Raw genomic sequence first — 13,846 nt, forward strand, 5'->3', positions numbered from 1 at the left:
CAGAGAAAAGCCCAGTTTGTTAAGATAATCCACGGTATATTAAAGTGTTCTCCACACCTGTTATCAGGGAGTTGCCCAAAAATGGGTAAATATGGATGCCCTTGGCCCTAGAGTAGGCCATCAATGAAGCAAGAATGTATGTAAAAATCCTGGTGGCACTTGCGTGGTCTGACCCAGAATTAAAACTTCTGACCTCTACAGGCAATCTGGAGAACCCACAGGTTAGTGTTCATATCTGACCAATGTTGGTAACAGGTCAGCCAGCTTCCTATCATGATGCACTGTAAAGCAGGGGGGCTTTGGGCTTGGGAGGGAGGAGGATGGTAGAGCCATAGCTGCTCCCTGTTGAGGCCTTGGCTTCCAGGACTTCAGGACTCTCCCTATCTTCTAGCTACCGTTTTCTCTTCTGAGTAGCCCTCTTGCACTTTGGTCCTTTGCTCCCATCTTGCCACTGGTGGAAAAGGCTTTGCCTTAAGACAGTTTCGGCTGTACTTTGGAATGAGATGGTGAAATATGACTTACTGGCACCATGGTTTTCCCCTTGCCTCCTCCAATCTTTTGGAAAAGTTGTAGGAGACCAACAGCAATTTCTCATCCAAGGGAGAAAGACATTGCTCATTGGAGTTCCTTCCTACAAATTTCCCTTCCCTTCTTTTATAATTAAGTGATGTTCCAGCATAGGCATCCAGCAAATATCTGGTACATGCTGCTGAGTCTAGGTTTTGGTGTGGCGGGATGTGTTAGAGGCCAATGGCAGAGAAGCCCTTCAAGGGATACGACCACATACCTCAGACATAAGTTTCAGAGCCATGGATGGTTAGTGCCTCCATGGAGCTTTCTTGTATGCTGTGCTCTTTTGCAGGTTGAGTCGCTTCAGTTTTCCTTTTTGGGTGTATTTAACAATTTTCAATGCTTCACTGTACTCTAGTAGCAGGACAGTAGGCCAGTCTCTCATTCTGCTCTACAAAACTGTATATTTGCCTCCTGCAACTTGTTTATAATTAAAATCAGTTCTAACACCCATCTGTTTGCTATTATTGCTCATATCTCTTCTCTACAGCACAGAATGGAGAAAGATAAATCACGAGTAGCCATTTCTTCCTTTTAATGACAAGTCAAGAGGCATCTCAATTAATGGAAGTTCTCCTTACATGATACTGTTACTGACCAGGAAGTACTTCCTTGTTTTGGTGGCACAGATGTTAAAAAGGTGACAAAGCAACTGGTGGTAGTACTACTCTGTTAAGACACAGATTCTAAAGGAAACAAAATTCTCCTGACTAAACTATAATCCTTGTGAATGGAGAGATACAGAACGGCTACTTAACATGTTTCAAAGCTCTCTGTTGTGCCTTGCTTTCTGTCATGCAATTTTTATGACTGCATGTACATTACTGCCAAGCAGAGACAAGCCTGTGAAAGAAACCAACACACTATGTAAATTCTACAACTTAAGTCTAATTCAATCATGCCTACACAGCAAATCATGTTGCTGACCTAGTGACTACAGCAGCAACCTCACCATGTCAAGTTTTAAAAGTACAGAATACTTAACACTCAAAGCTGTCACACACCAGAAACATCTTGAAGACAACCATCCAACAGAAGGACCATACACATTTTAACACCCCAACAGGGGAGAAGCCTGTTAAAAGTTGACTTGGGATAATGACACGATACTTGAAAAATAAAACTGAAAACGGGACAATATTAAGACATTATACAGAGAATACAGAAACAGTACCCTTAAAGGCTCAAGGCAAGAGGAAAATAAATGAACAGCCTGTAAACAAAAGTGGCAAGAACAAAGCAGCACGGTGCAGCCCAATGTATGTCCTGTTACAGGAGGTAAAATTCTGTTCAAAATACTGGTCTACTGCCATGAATGCAATGAACTTTCTTAGATCATGCTACTGCTGGAGTCAAAGTTACAACTCATTGCTCATAATTCAACAGACAAGAAAGGTCTGTTACAAAAACTTAATGCCAGTGCCAATTCAATTGATGGGAATGCAGAGGGGATTTCCCCTTTACAAAAAAAGCTTAGCACCCAGAAGAAGCTGCGGCCACACACATTAGTCCAGCTGTAGCTTTGTCTAGATGCCACTTGGTGAACCACTATGGAAACTCCCATACTTACCCAACACATTGATATGCATGAAAACATCAAACCTTCAACCAAAAGCTAGTTATAGCACAATGCTAAAAAAATAATTTAAAGATGCATTAAAAATGTGACATTACCCAATATTTGGCAATTCTATTTAAAATAAGCAGTATTCCAGGACACCTACTTTACTCTTCCAAACATTTAAAGTTGAACTATCAGATGCATCCAAAAAAGCAGCAATTAGTCTTAAAGTAATATCACATTTAAATTTCTTGCATCAGTACAGCCTGCTAACGTAATAGGCCTACAGATATTTTACAGCCAGCCTCCTCCTTGGCTCCCCTTCTCTACGCTCCTACACCAATATATACCATTCTCCCAAACTGTGAAACTACCTACATGCAACCCACACTTCAACCTAGGAAGCCAACACATTCTTCCTGGAAAATCCTTGGTTGTTTAATCTCAACCTCTCCAACTTCTAAACTTATACCATCTTGCTTCCCCATCTGACCTAGCCATTCTCTTGTACAAACATACAATATCCACTTCTGTTTTTTTAGCTCCTTTATCACAGCTCTTAGTATTTTACAATTTTTACTATCTTCAATACTAAAATTCCCCTCCATACTATGCCCTCCTTTTGGCTGTAACATATTTACCCCACCTGTAACACCTGTATTATGTGCATCATATACTCCTGAAACTTCTATTTTAAAACGTTAAAATATTTGTATATTTTTTAAAAAATAAAAATAAAATAAAACTGCATGTGAGCAGACACCTGTACAACTATAGTGTCAAAGAATACTTCACTCACATAGTACCAAACACTGCCAAAAGCAATCTGTGATTTTTTTTGGGGGGGGTGGGGATGGGAGTGGGGATTAAAGAGCATGACAGTAGTATTCAATTCCCCGGTGATCCTCACAAAACAAAATGTGAAACCATGTTTCAGTAACTGCACATTTCATACAACAATCTAAACTGTACAATGGCCTGCACCAGCTTTCACATGTAATATTTGCTTCTTAAGGGCTACTTCAACCAAATTAAGCTACAAGGGAAACCAAATTGGCCACTAACATTAGATCACAGTGTCTTGCAATACGCAAGTGCTGTTCTCATCCTATGCCACTTCTTTTCAGTATGAATGCATTACCAAAACCATGCAAGTTTTCACTGCTCAACAGAACTTAGGTTTACTTCACATACAAAGTTTATGGTAATGTTAACTGCAAACAACCTATGAAATACACATTAAAAACACAATACCTTTACATGACTTTGGTGAACTTAATGCATGCCCACTACTCGGACAACAGCATGATATATTTTCACTAGGAACAATTACTTCCACACTGCTATTAGTGTCTTCAGAGCTGCCACAGGCTCTACAGATGCTCTCTGCTAGTTCCAATGAGCCCTTAAAAAGACAAAGGAAAATATAAACTGTTAAAGCAAGCAAGTTCAGTGTTAATTTGCATTATATTTTGTAAATGGCTAAAGCTACATCACCAAACATTAAAGTTTACGCACAAACATTTTGGCTTTTTATGAAGTTGGACAATTTCAGCAGTGTTTCTTGGTCATTGTTATATTCCTGGAATACACAGTTATGACATCTGTATAATTATGCATATAAAACAGCATTTAAACCTAGGTTTATTAAACAAAAATAAACACTAACAGTTTTGCTGCCTATCATACATTTTTTTAAGTAGATGCCTTTCAAAAGCTTATAAGCAACATGGTTTTCATTGATCTCTGCAACAATATGACCACATTTTCTTGTGTGGACTTATTTTCTCTGTACCCTTCACCACTTCACTGTCAGGTCTCATCCCTACCAGTATATTACTGTAAGGCAGGATTTAACTCTTAATTACTGCTCAGTGATGCCTCCAGGTGTTTCAGCAATTACATCCTACTGACTCCTCTAGGCATCAAATATTGCTTGTTCATATTTGTATTAATTCCAAAACCATGCCATATACAAAGCAATAAAATATTTCATCTTAAAACTTACACAATAGCAATGCTAACTGCATTACTATTTGACCAATGTCTAGTGCAGGTAAACAAAACAATTTTTGTTCATATAATATTTTGTCTTAAATTTCACGTTTTTCTAAACACCTTGACAACCAAGCCTTCATCTGGGTGAACAAAACTCAGCTGACAGTGTGTGTAATTTCAGTGGTTGCTTAGATGATCTATGTTATTTACAAAATATTACAAACTTAAGTTAGTGTTTACTGTGACTTACTATTTTGGAATTAATATAATTCCAAATTAATTTAAACTAATTATATTGGACGGCGCAGTGGTGCAGCAGTAGCGCTGTCACCTTACAGCAAGAGGTTCTCCGGTTTGATTCTCGGCTGGAGTGACTTCTGTGCAGAGTCTGCATGTCCTCTCTGCGTTCGTGTGGGTTTTCTCTCACATTACAAAGACATGTGTCTGGAGTGTTTCTCCCTGGGCCTCCGCAGAAAACTGGCTTTGTTCTAAGTCTAACTTTCCCAGTAAACAAATGTTAAACAAAATAAAAATAAATTATGAAATCCAGTTGAAGACCTCAAGCCTAAAGAACACTACCACTAAAAAATAGTTTGTGCTGAAGAGTTTGCCATTTACACTTCTTTAGTAACCCCTATAGTTCTAGAGATATGTGCATTTGTTTGAAATGTGAAGGCAATTTCAGTCTGTCAAACTTGGGCTCCACCCATTGAAAGTTGGTGCAAACTTCCAGAGTTCCATTGGACAGAATGACTTAATACAAAGCCAAACAGCAGAAAGTACAGTTGTGTACACTTACCATAAATGTAGATGTTAGCATGTATTCACTGCTGCAGTCATCACACTTGGGTTATATGCCTGCAGGTAGATCTCAGTCGGCTCGAATACCATAGACCTAGTATTTTTGTCTCATTTGCTGCCACTTCAGGACTGACGTCAGGTGAGGGGTATAAAAACAGGCAGCCGACACCATTACATCAGTTTTTCTTGCCCCAAATGGCAGGAGCCCTCCAAATAGGGAGCTAAGTTATGGTGGAAAAACACCACCAGTAAAAAGTAAATACCAATAGCCCTGTAAGGGATTTGTAATAGAGATAGAGAAGGGGAGAGAGAGAGAGACAAGGGGGTTGGAGGGTGGGAAGCCAGGACTGTAACAGTGAATACACTCTAACATCTACATTTATGGTACGTGTACACAACTGTACTATGTTCTTCGTGTTTCACTGTTGCAGTCATCACATTTGGGTTGATTCCCAAAGCAGAAGAATGGGTGGAGGCAGTCAAGAGTTGGGGCTGGCTATTATGCACTTCAGGACTGCTGTTGCAAAACCCGCCCTGTATTTGGAAAAGATAGGCAGGTGGTAATGCTTGAAGGTATGAACAGAACTCCAGGTAGCAGCTTCCAGAATGTCCCTGGTAGGGGTTCCCCTGAAGAATGCTGTAGGGGTTGAAGTTGCCCTAGTGGAATGGGTTCTGACCCCCAGAGGGGGGTGGTTTCCCATGATGTTTGTAACAGAAATGGATACGGTGTGCTATCCACTTGGAGATGGCTTGTTTTGATATGGCCTTGCCCTCTTGCCTCAATGAGACTAGTAACTGGTCAGATTTCCTGAAAGGCTTAGTCCCATCAAGGCAGAATCTGAGCTGTCTGCGTACGTCTAGAGTGCAGGATCCTTTCCCCTTTATTTTGAGGGTTAGGGAAAAAGGTTGACAAATGGATAGATTGGTTAAGAGCCACACTGGACACCACTTTAGGCATAAAAGTAGGGTTAGTCCTGAGGGAGACCCTGTCAGCATGAAAAATAATTAAGGGTTCCACAGCCATAAGTGTTAGTAGCTCACACTCTTCTAGCTGCAGTGATGGCCAGAAGCAAGGCTGTTTTCAGAGAGAGGAATTTTAAGTCTGCTGACGCTGCAGGCTCAAAGGGGGGTAGCGTGAGCTTTTCCAGCACAAACTTAAGATTCCAACCAGGGGTGGGTGCTCTCCTTGGTGGCCTTAAGTTGCTGGCCCCTCACAGGAACTGTTTGATGAGAGGGTGACAGAAGAGAGGTGGGCTCAGTGCTGTAATGAGCAGAGATGGCAGAGGCATGGATCTTAATGGAAGAAAAGGATAGGCCTCTGTGGAGTAGATCTGCTAAGTAATCCAGGATGAGAGGTAAGGAGTGCAGTGCTGTGTCCGCTTCCTTTAGAACGAATCCAGGAACAATACCTCTTCCACTTATCAGCATAGTATTTCCTTGTACTGGGTCTTCTGGCTTCAAGAATGAGGTCCAGCACCTGCTTGCTTAGGCTGGCCACTGGAGGAGAATTCAAGAATAAGCCAGGCTGCAAGGTTCAGCGTTTGCAGTTGTGGATGCAAGATCTGTCCCTCCTGCTGAGTGAGGAGGGTTGGGATCTGGGTTAGGTGCCATGGTGGCACCGGTGACAGAATGCGCAGTAGAGGGTACTAGTGTTGGTGTGGCCAGTCTGGAGCAATCAGGATTGCCCTTAGTCTTTCCTGTCTTATCTTGAGTAATACTCTTGTAAGAAGAGGCAGAGGGGGGAATGTATAGAGAGGTTTACCCACTGCAAGGATAGGGCATCCACATTCCAGGCCCTGCTGTAAGGTGTCCTGGTGCAGATTTTGCTGAGCTGGTGACTGTAGGGGGAGGCAAACAAGTCCACCTTCGCGGTCCCCCATTTCTGGGTTAGAAGGCTGAAGGTGTTGAAGTCTAATTGCTACTCGTGTGGGTCTAGGGAGATTTCTGCTTAAATTATCTGCCAGAGTTTTGTTTGCCTGGCAGGAATTGAGCTTCCAGATGAATATACATAGTCAAAGCCATGTTCCACAGGGTCCTGGCTAGCCTGCAGAGTGGGTCCCCCCCTGCTTGTTGATGTACCACATCACTGTGGTGTCGTTTTTTATTAGCAGGGGTCCTCCTACTCCACCCAAACCCACATCACACATGCCTACATATGCAGGGGTCCTCACCAGGAACATACCTAAACACCAGAGAGCTCCAACACAAAAGCACGCTACACAACACTTCTTCCACAGAACACAATACACATTAATAGCTCATGCACCAGTCTGTCACCTATCAAGCCGTAAAGGAAAAGCACAAAGGTAAACATATTAGTCATAGGCAATTCCATCGTTAGACACACACACACATCGCTCTCATCAGGCTAGATAAGGAAAAGTTCACGATCAGCTGTCTGTCACATGCCAGGATGCGCCACATCAACCACAGCTACTGTTATGACTCCTAGTCCATGTTGGTGTGAACTACTTGAGACGAACTCCTCTGGACTATGTAGAGACACATGACTGAGCTCTCGGACAGTGCGTCTCAAGTAGGTATGTCCCTAGCCTTAAGCAGCATTTTATCTTCATCTTAGGATGACGCCTTAATACAAACAGAAAATGATTGACTTCAATAATTGGCTTAGCTTCTAGTGTCATTCTAAGGGGATCCAGTATCTGTCAGCCTGGGATAACATGATTGACAGACCTCTATGCTTTGCCAAAGATGTCTTCATCTGTCACCCCTGTGATTTGGCTACTGGCTAAAGCTCTTGCCACCCCCATAGTGCCTTTTTAGGCAGTGTCTCAAGGACAAAATTCCCAATGTGAAAACTCCATCTAAAAACAACCTCAAAGTTATGCTGCTAAATGCTAGGAGTTTTAACATGAAACTGCACTCAATGGAAGCAGTCCTCACCTTGGAAGACCGACATTTTGCAGTCATGGAGAACTGCTTCAAGGCTGTGGAGAGCCCCCCAGCCACACCTCCGTCCACATGTTCAGACCACAAACTGATGGTGTAAAAACTAAAGGAGGTAGTGCATCAATAATCATTAAAGATAAATACACCTCCACATTGGCTAAACAGTAAGATTCCCTGAAGATATTTCATGTGCAACTAACTGTTGGTAGGACACCTACTCAAGTTATTGCCAGCTACAGGACCCAGTAAATGAATCAGGACACCCACTCTGCCTATTTGGATCTACTTGAGTCTATCAAGATATATCCAAACACCATGGTTTTGGGCAACTTTAACTACCCATCCACTGACTGGGAAACTGCTTGCGCTCAAACTCACTTGCCCAAAGGTTCCTTGACTTGGTTAACTCCAATGCCCTGGACAAGCTGGTTGACACCCCCACATGGGGTGCCAACATCCTAGCTCTGGTGCTCACCAATATGGGGGAACCACTTCCCTGGTGAGATATGACCACAAATCAGTCTCACTTGAAATAACCATCACACTTGCGCCCCCCCCCCCCAAGCAACAACTAAACAAACACTTGCCAAATGGGCAAAAACTAAAATTTAAAAATAAAGAAGCCCTTATACCAATACTAATGGAGCCGAACACTAAAACCAAAAATAAATAAGAATATAAGGTGAAGTGCTTTTATTCTTTTACTTTGATTTTTACTAGTCAGTATAACATTTTTTGGAGTATCTAGAATTAAAGTGGACAGTGTTTGTGTGATGACACAGAATCAGGTTTAAATGAAAATATTTCAGTCAAAAGTTTGTTGAAATATCAATGTATTTAATAGTTTTTACTTATGTGCTTTACGTGTCACAATATGTAATTGATTGTGTTTTAATTAAGGCATTCATTGGTGGGCTTGTGTCATGATGTCGTGATGCTTATTTTTTGTTTTAGTGTTCAACTCTGTTAGAATTGGTTTAAGGGCATCTTCATTTTTAAACTAAAAAATTTCTCCAAAGCAGATTATAACCTCTTACAGGATGCTATAAATAGCTTCAGTGCACACGCCCCCACAGATGGAAAGGAAATGTATATGTTAGAGTGTATTCACTTGTTGCAGTCATCACACTTGGGTTATCCTGTCAGAGATAGCCCTCAGTCGGCCCAAATACCAGAGGCTTAGTATTTCTGCGTTGGTTGCAGTCGCTCCAGGACTGACGTCAGGTCGTCAGAGATATAAAATCAGGCAGCAGACACCATTACATCAGTTTTTCTTGCCCCCAAATAGGGAAGTTAGGTTATGGTGGAAGAATACCACCAGTAGAAAGTAAATACCAAAAAAATTCCCTGTAAGGAGAAAGGAAGAGAGAGAGAGACAAGGGGGGGTGGAGGGTGGGAAAAGTACAGTTGTGTACACTTACCATAAATGTAGATGTTACAGTGTATTCACTGTTGCAGTCATTACATTTGGGTAATCTGCTGGCAGGTTGCCCTAAGTCGGCCTGATTAACAAAGTCTTGTGTCCTGAGTTGGTTGCTGTCCCTTCTTCCATGACGTCAGGGGTATAAAACATGCAGCTGATGTCATTACCTCAGTTTTTCTTGCCCCAGATGTCAGGTGCCCCCCGAATGGGGAGCAAAATAAAATTAAAAAAAATATATATATATATACCTCCAACCAAAAGCAAATACACCAAAAAGGCTTTTAAGCATAGCAATAGAAAGTAGAGATATATTCGGAGAAAAACAGGGGGTTGGAGGGAGGGTAACCAAGACTGCAACAGTGAATACACTCGAACATCTACATTTATGGTAAGTGTACACAACTGCACTATGTTCTTCATGTTTCACTGTTGCAGTCATTACATTTGGGTAGATTCCCAAAGCTATGGTTGGAAGGATGGATTTATACAGCATTAGGACCAGCTACAAAGCCTTGCAAGACAGCAGTGGCAAAGCCAGCTCTAGATTTAGAGAAAATTGGTAAATGATAATGCTTGGTGAAAGTATGAACTGAACTCCAGGTAGCAGCTCCTAGAATATCCTTGGTAGGAACACCTCTGAGAAAAGCTGCAGAAGTAGATGCAGCCCTGGTGGAATGAGATCTGATCCACTGGGGGTAGGTTTTCCATGGTGCTTATAGCAGAAATGAATACAATGGCTTATCCATTTAGAAATGGTTTTGAAATAGCCTTTCCCTCTGCCCCTGCAGCAAATGTTCAGATTTTCGAGTTTTAGTCCTGTCCAAGTAGAATCTAAGTTGTCTGTGCACATCCAATAAATACAGAATCCGTTCACCTTTGTTCTGTGTATTGGGAAAGAAAGTTGGCAAACTAATGGACTGATCAAGAGCCACACTGGATACCACCTTGGGCATGAAGGATTGACTGGTCCTGAGTGACACCCTGTCTGCATGAAATATGATGAAAGGCTCCACTGCCATAAGGGTATGTAACTCGGATATCCTTCTAGCTGAAGTGATTGCTAGAAAGAAGGCTGCTTTCCAAGAAAGAAATTTTAAGTTTGCAGTAGCAGCTGGCTTGAAAGGAGGTAGAGGGAGTTTCTCCAATACAAAGTTAAGGTCCCAGGCAGGGGTTGGAGCTCTCCTGGGTGGTGTCAAGTTTTTGGCTCTTCTGAGGTACTGCTAGAGCAGAGGATGAGAGAAGAGGGGAGGTACTGTGTTATGAGCTGAAATGGCCGAGGCGTGGATTTTAATCGAGGAAAAAGACAGGCCCTTGTAAAATCTGAGGTAAACTGGGTGCTGCTGTGCTCATTCCTTGAGATTGATTCCAAGCACAGAATCTTTTCCATTTGTCAGCATAAGATTTTCTAGTACTAGGTCTTCTCACCTCCAAGATGACATCCATCACAGGTTTGCTAATGGATGCTAAGGGCGAATTTAAGTGATTAGCCAAGTTGCAAGGTTCAATGTTGGGAGCTGAGGATGCAGAATCTGGTTCTCCTGCTGAAACAGTAAGGAAGGTGTCCGAGGCAGGTGCCATGGAGATATTTGTGACACACTGGGCAGGAGCGGGTACCAGTGTTGGCGTGGCCAGTCTGGAGCAATCAAAATCCTTCTTAGTTTGTCCTGTTTGACTTTTAACAGAACTTTGCAGAGTAGAGGCAGAGGGGGAAAGGCGCAGACTGATAGGTTTTTCCAGCTGAAGGACAGAGCATTCACTTTCCAAGCATTTTTGTGGGGAGTCCTTGTGCAAAATTTGTCCAACTGGTAGTTCCGGGGGGAGGTGAATAGATCTATGTCTGGGCTCCCCCATTTGCTTGTCAACATGTTGAAAATCCGTGGTTCCAGTCTCCACTCATGTGGGCACATGAGATTTCTGCTTAGTTTGTCTGCCAGTGTATTTATCTTGTATCTTGGTAGCTCAAGGCCGTGTTCCACAATGCCATGGCTAGTCTGCAGAGGAGGTAGGAATGTGTACCCCCCTGCTTGTTTATGTACCACATAACCATAGTGTTGTCCGCCTTTACCATAAGTTATCCTGGAAGAATGTAGTCCTTGAAGGCTGTTGGAGCATTCTGAACAGCTAATATTTATTTCTGATTGATATGTAGGTGCATTTGGTTTGGGCTCCATTTGCCCTGAATGCACATCCCTGCCAGGTGAGCCCAGCATGCATAGTAAGGTGCGTCTAGTTTGGGCTTGGGTAGCAGGGGGTAGCGTGAATGGCAGTCCCTTGTTTTGGTGGCAGGCCTCTGCCCACCATAGGAACTCCAGGTGTAGGCAAGGTATGATAGGAATCATGGTTTCCAGGCTGTGACAATGTTGACTCCATAGACTTTTTAAGTACCACTGAAGTTTCCTCATATGCAGTCTTGCATATGGAATTAGAAGAAAGCAGGAGGCCATGAACCCCAAGGCTTGCAGTATTTGTCTTGAAGATAAAGAACAGTTGTGTACCTACCATAAATGTAGATGTTAGAGTGTATTCACTGTTGCAGTCATTACACTTGGGTCAGGCTACCCACAGTCGGCCTGAATTCCAAAGTCCTGGTCTGGCGTCTGTTGCCATCACCTCTTCCCTGACGTCAGTGTGCCAGGGGTATAAAAGATGCAGTCGACGCCATTTTCTTCAGTTTTTCTTGCCCCAGATGTCAGGTGCCCCCAAAAGGGTAGGCTAAAATAATACCAATAAGTATGCATGCACTAAAGTAAACATTTCCTTCATCTATAAGCAAATACACCACATAGATTGTAAAGAATAAGTCCCAGCAAAGAAAAGGGGGATGGAGGGTGGGCAACCTGGACTGCAACAGTGAATACACTAACATCTACACTTATGGTAGATACACAACTGTACTATGTTCGTGTTTCACTATTGCAGTCATTACACTTGGGTTGAATCCCAAAGCTGAGGTTGGATGGCTGGGTCTAAATAGGATTAGGAGAGGCTATAAGGCCTTGCAGAACTGCAGTGGCAAAGCCTGCTCTGGATTTAGAGTAGAGAGGTAAGTGGTAGTGCCTTGTAAAATGTGCACTGTTGCAGCCTCTAAAACGTGTTTGGTTGGTACTCCGAGGAAGGCTGCTGACGTGGTTGCTGCTCTGGCTGAATGTGGCCTAATGCCCTTAGGCACTGATTTGCCATGTTGTGAATAGCAGAAACAAATGCAGTGGCCTATCCATTTTGAAATAGTCTGCTTTGAGATAGCCTTTCCTTGTGATCCTGCAGCATATGCCACTAAGAGTTGCTCCATCTTTCTGAAAGCTTTAGTTCTGTCCAAGTAGAAGAGTAGCTGTCTGTGTATGTCCAAAGAATGCAGGAGTCTCTCACTCTTATTCTGTGGGTTTGGATAAAAAGTAGGCAAATGAATGGTTTGGTTAAGGGCCACGCTGGACACTACCTTAGGCATAAATGTCGGGTTTGTCCTCAGAGAAACCCTGTCTGGATGGAAAATGATAAAAGGGTCTACAGCCATGAGTGCCTGTAACTCTGAGACTCGTCTTGCAGAGGTTATTGCTAGGAGCAGAGCTGTTTTCCATAAGAACTTCATCTCAGCTGTATTGGCTGGCTCAAAAGGAGGCAGTGTGAGTTTTTCCAAGACATAGTTGAGGTCCCATGCAGGTATTGATGCTTTCCTTGGAGGTCTTATGTTTTTGGCCCCTCTGAGGTACTGCCTAAACAATGGATGAGAAAAAAGAGATGGTTCTGTATTGTAATGAGCTGAAATGGGAGAGGCATGGATTTTAACTGATGAAAAGGATAGGCCTTTGTCCAGCATCTCAGTTAGATATTGTAAAATCCGAGGAATATTTTGCACAAACGTATTAATTCCTTGTGTCTGGTTCCAAGCACAGAATCTCTTCCATTTTTCTGCACAAAATTTTCTGGTACTGGGCCCCCTGGCCTCCAAAATAACATCCATCTCTGCTTTAGAGAGAGGTGTGTTCTGAATGGCTACATTATCCGCCATGCTGCCAGATTTCGGGTTCTGAGTTGGCTGTGCAGGATCTGATTGTTTCGTTGGGTTAGTAAGTGAGGAATTAGAGGTAATGTCCAGGCTGGGCCTTGAGACAAGCTCTTTAGGATTGGGTACCAGTGCTGGCGGGGCCAGTCTGGGGCAATCAATCATTTCTGTTTTTTCTTGTCTGACCTTTATGAGTACCTTGGGGAGAAGAGGCAGAGAAGGAAAGGCATATACTGTTAGGGTTTTCCAGCTGAATGATAGAGCATCCACTTTCCATGCTTGCTTGTAATAAGTCCTTGTGCAGAATCTCTGTAGTTGGCAGTTGTGAGGGGAGGCAAATAGATCTATGTCTGGGCATCCCTATTTCTTTATCATGCTGAAGACTTGGGGATCCAGTTTCCACTCGTGGGGATCTGTGAAGTTTCTGCTTAGTTCGGCTGCCAGAGTATTTATTTTTCCTGGCAGGAATTGTGCTTGCAGGTGTACTTGATAAGTCAATGCTGTGTCCCACAAAGTCATGGCTAGTCTGCAGAGGGGATAGGAATGCGTTCCTCCCTGCTTGTTTATGTACCACATGACTATA

General features: G+C 42.8%; 1 protein-coding gene across 1 annotated transcript in view; it reads right to left on the bottom strand.

The window, feature by feature from the left end:
* GGNBP2 (gametogenetin binding protein 2) overlaps positions 1 to 13,846 on the bottom strand; it is a 677,078-nt gene that overhangs the window by 220,654 nt on the left and 442,578 nt on the right. The window contains exon 19 of the mRNA XM_044054566.1: positions 3,386 to 3,536. Coding sequence (XP_043910501.1) covers positions 3,386 to 3,536 — 151 coding nt within the window. The remainder of the gene's footprint in view (positions 1 to 3,385; positions 3,537 to 13,846) is intronic.

Source organism: Protopterus annectens, chromosome 13.part0 (assembly GCF_019279795.1).
Source record: "Protopterus annectens isolate FY-2018-M chromosome 13.part0, PAN1.0, whole genome shotgun sequence".
Taxonomy (NCBI): Eukaryota; Metazoa; Chordata; order Ceratodontiformes; family Protopteridae; genus Protopterus; species Protopterus annectens.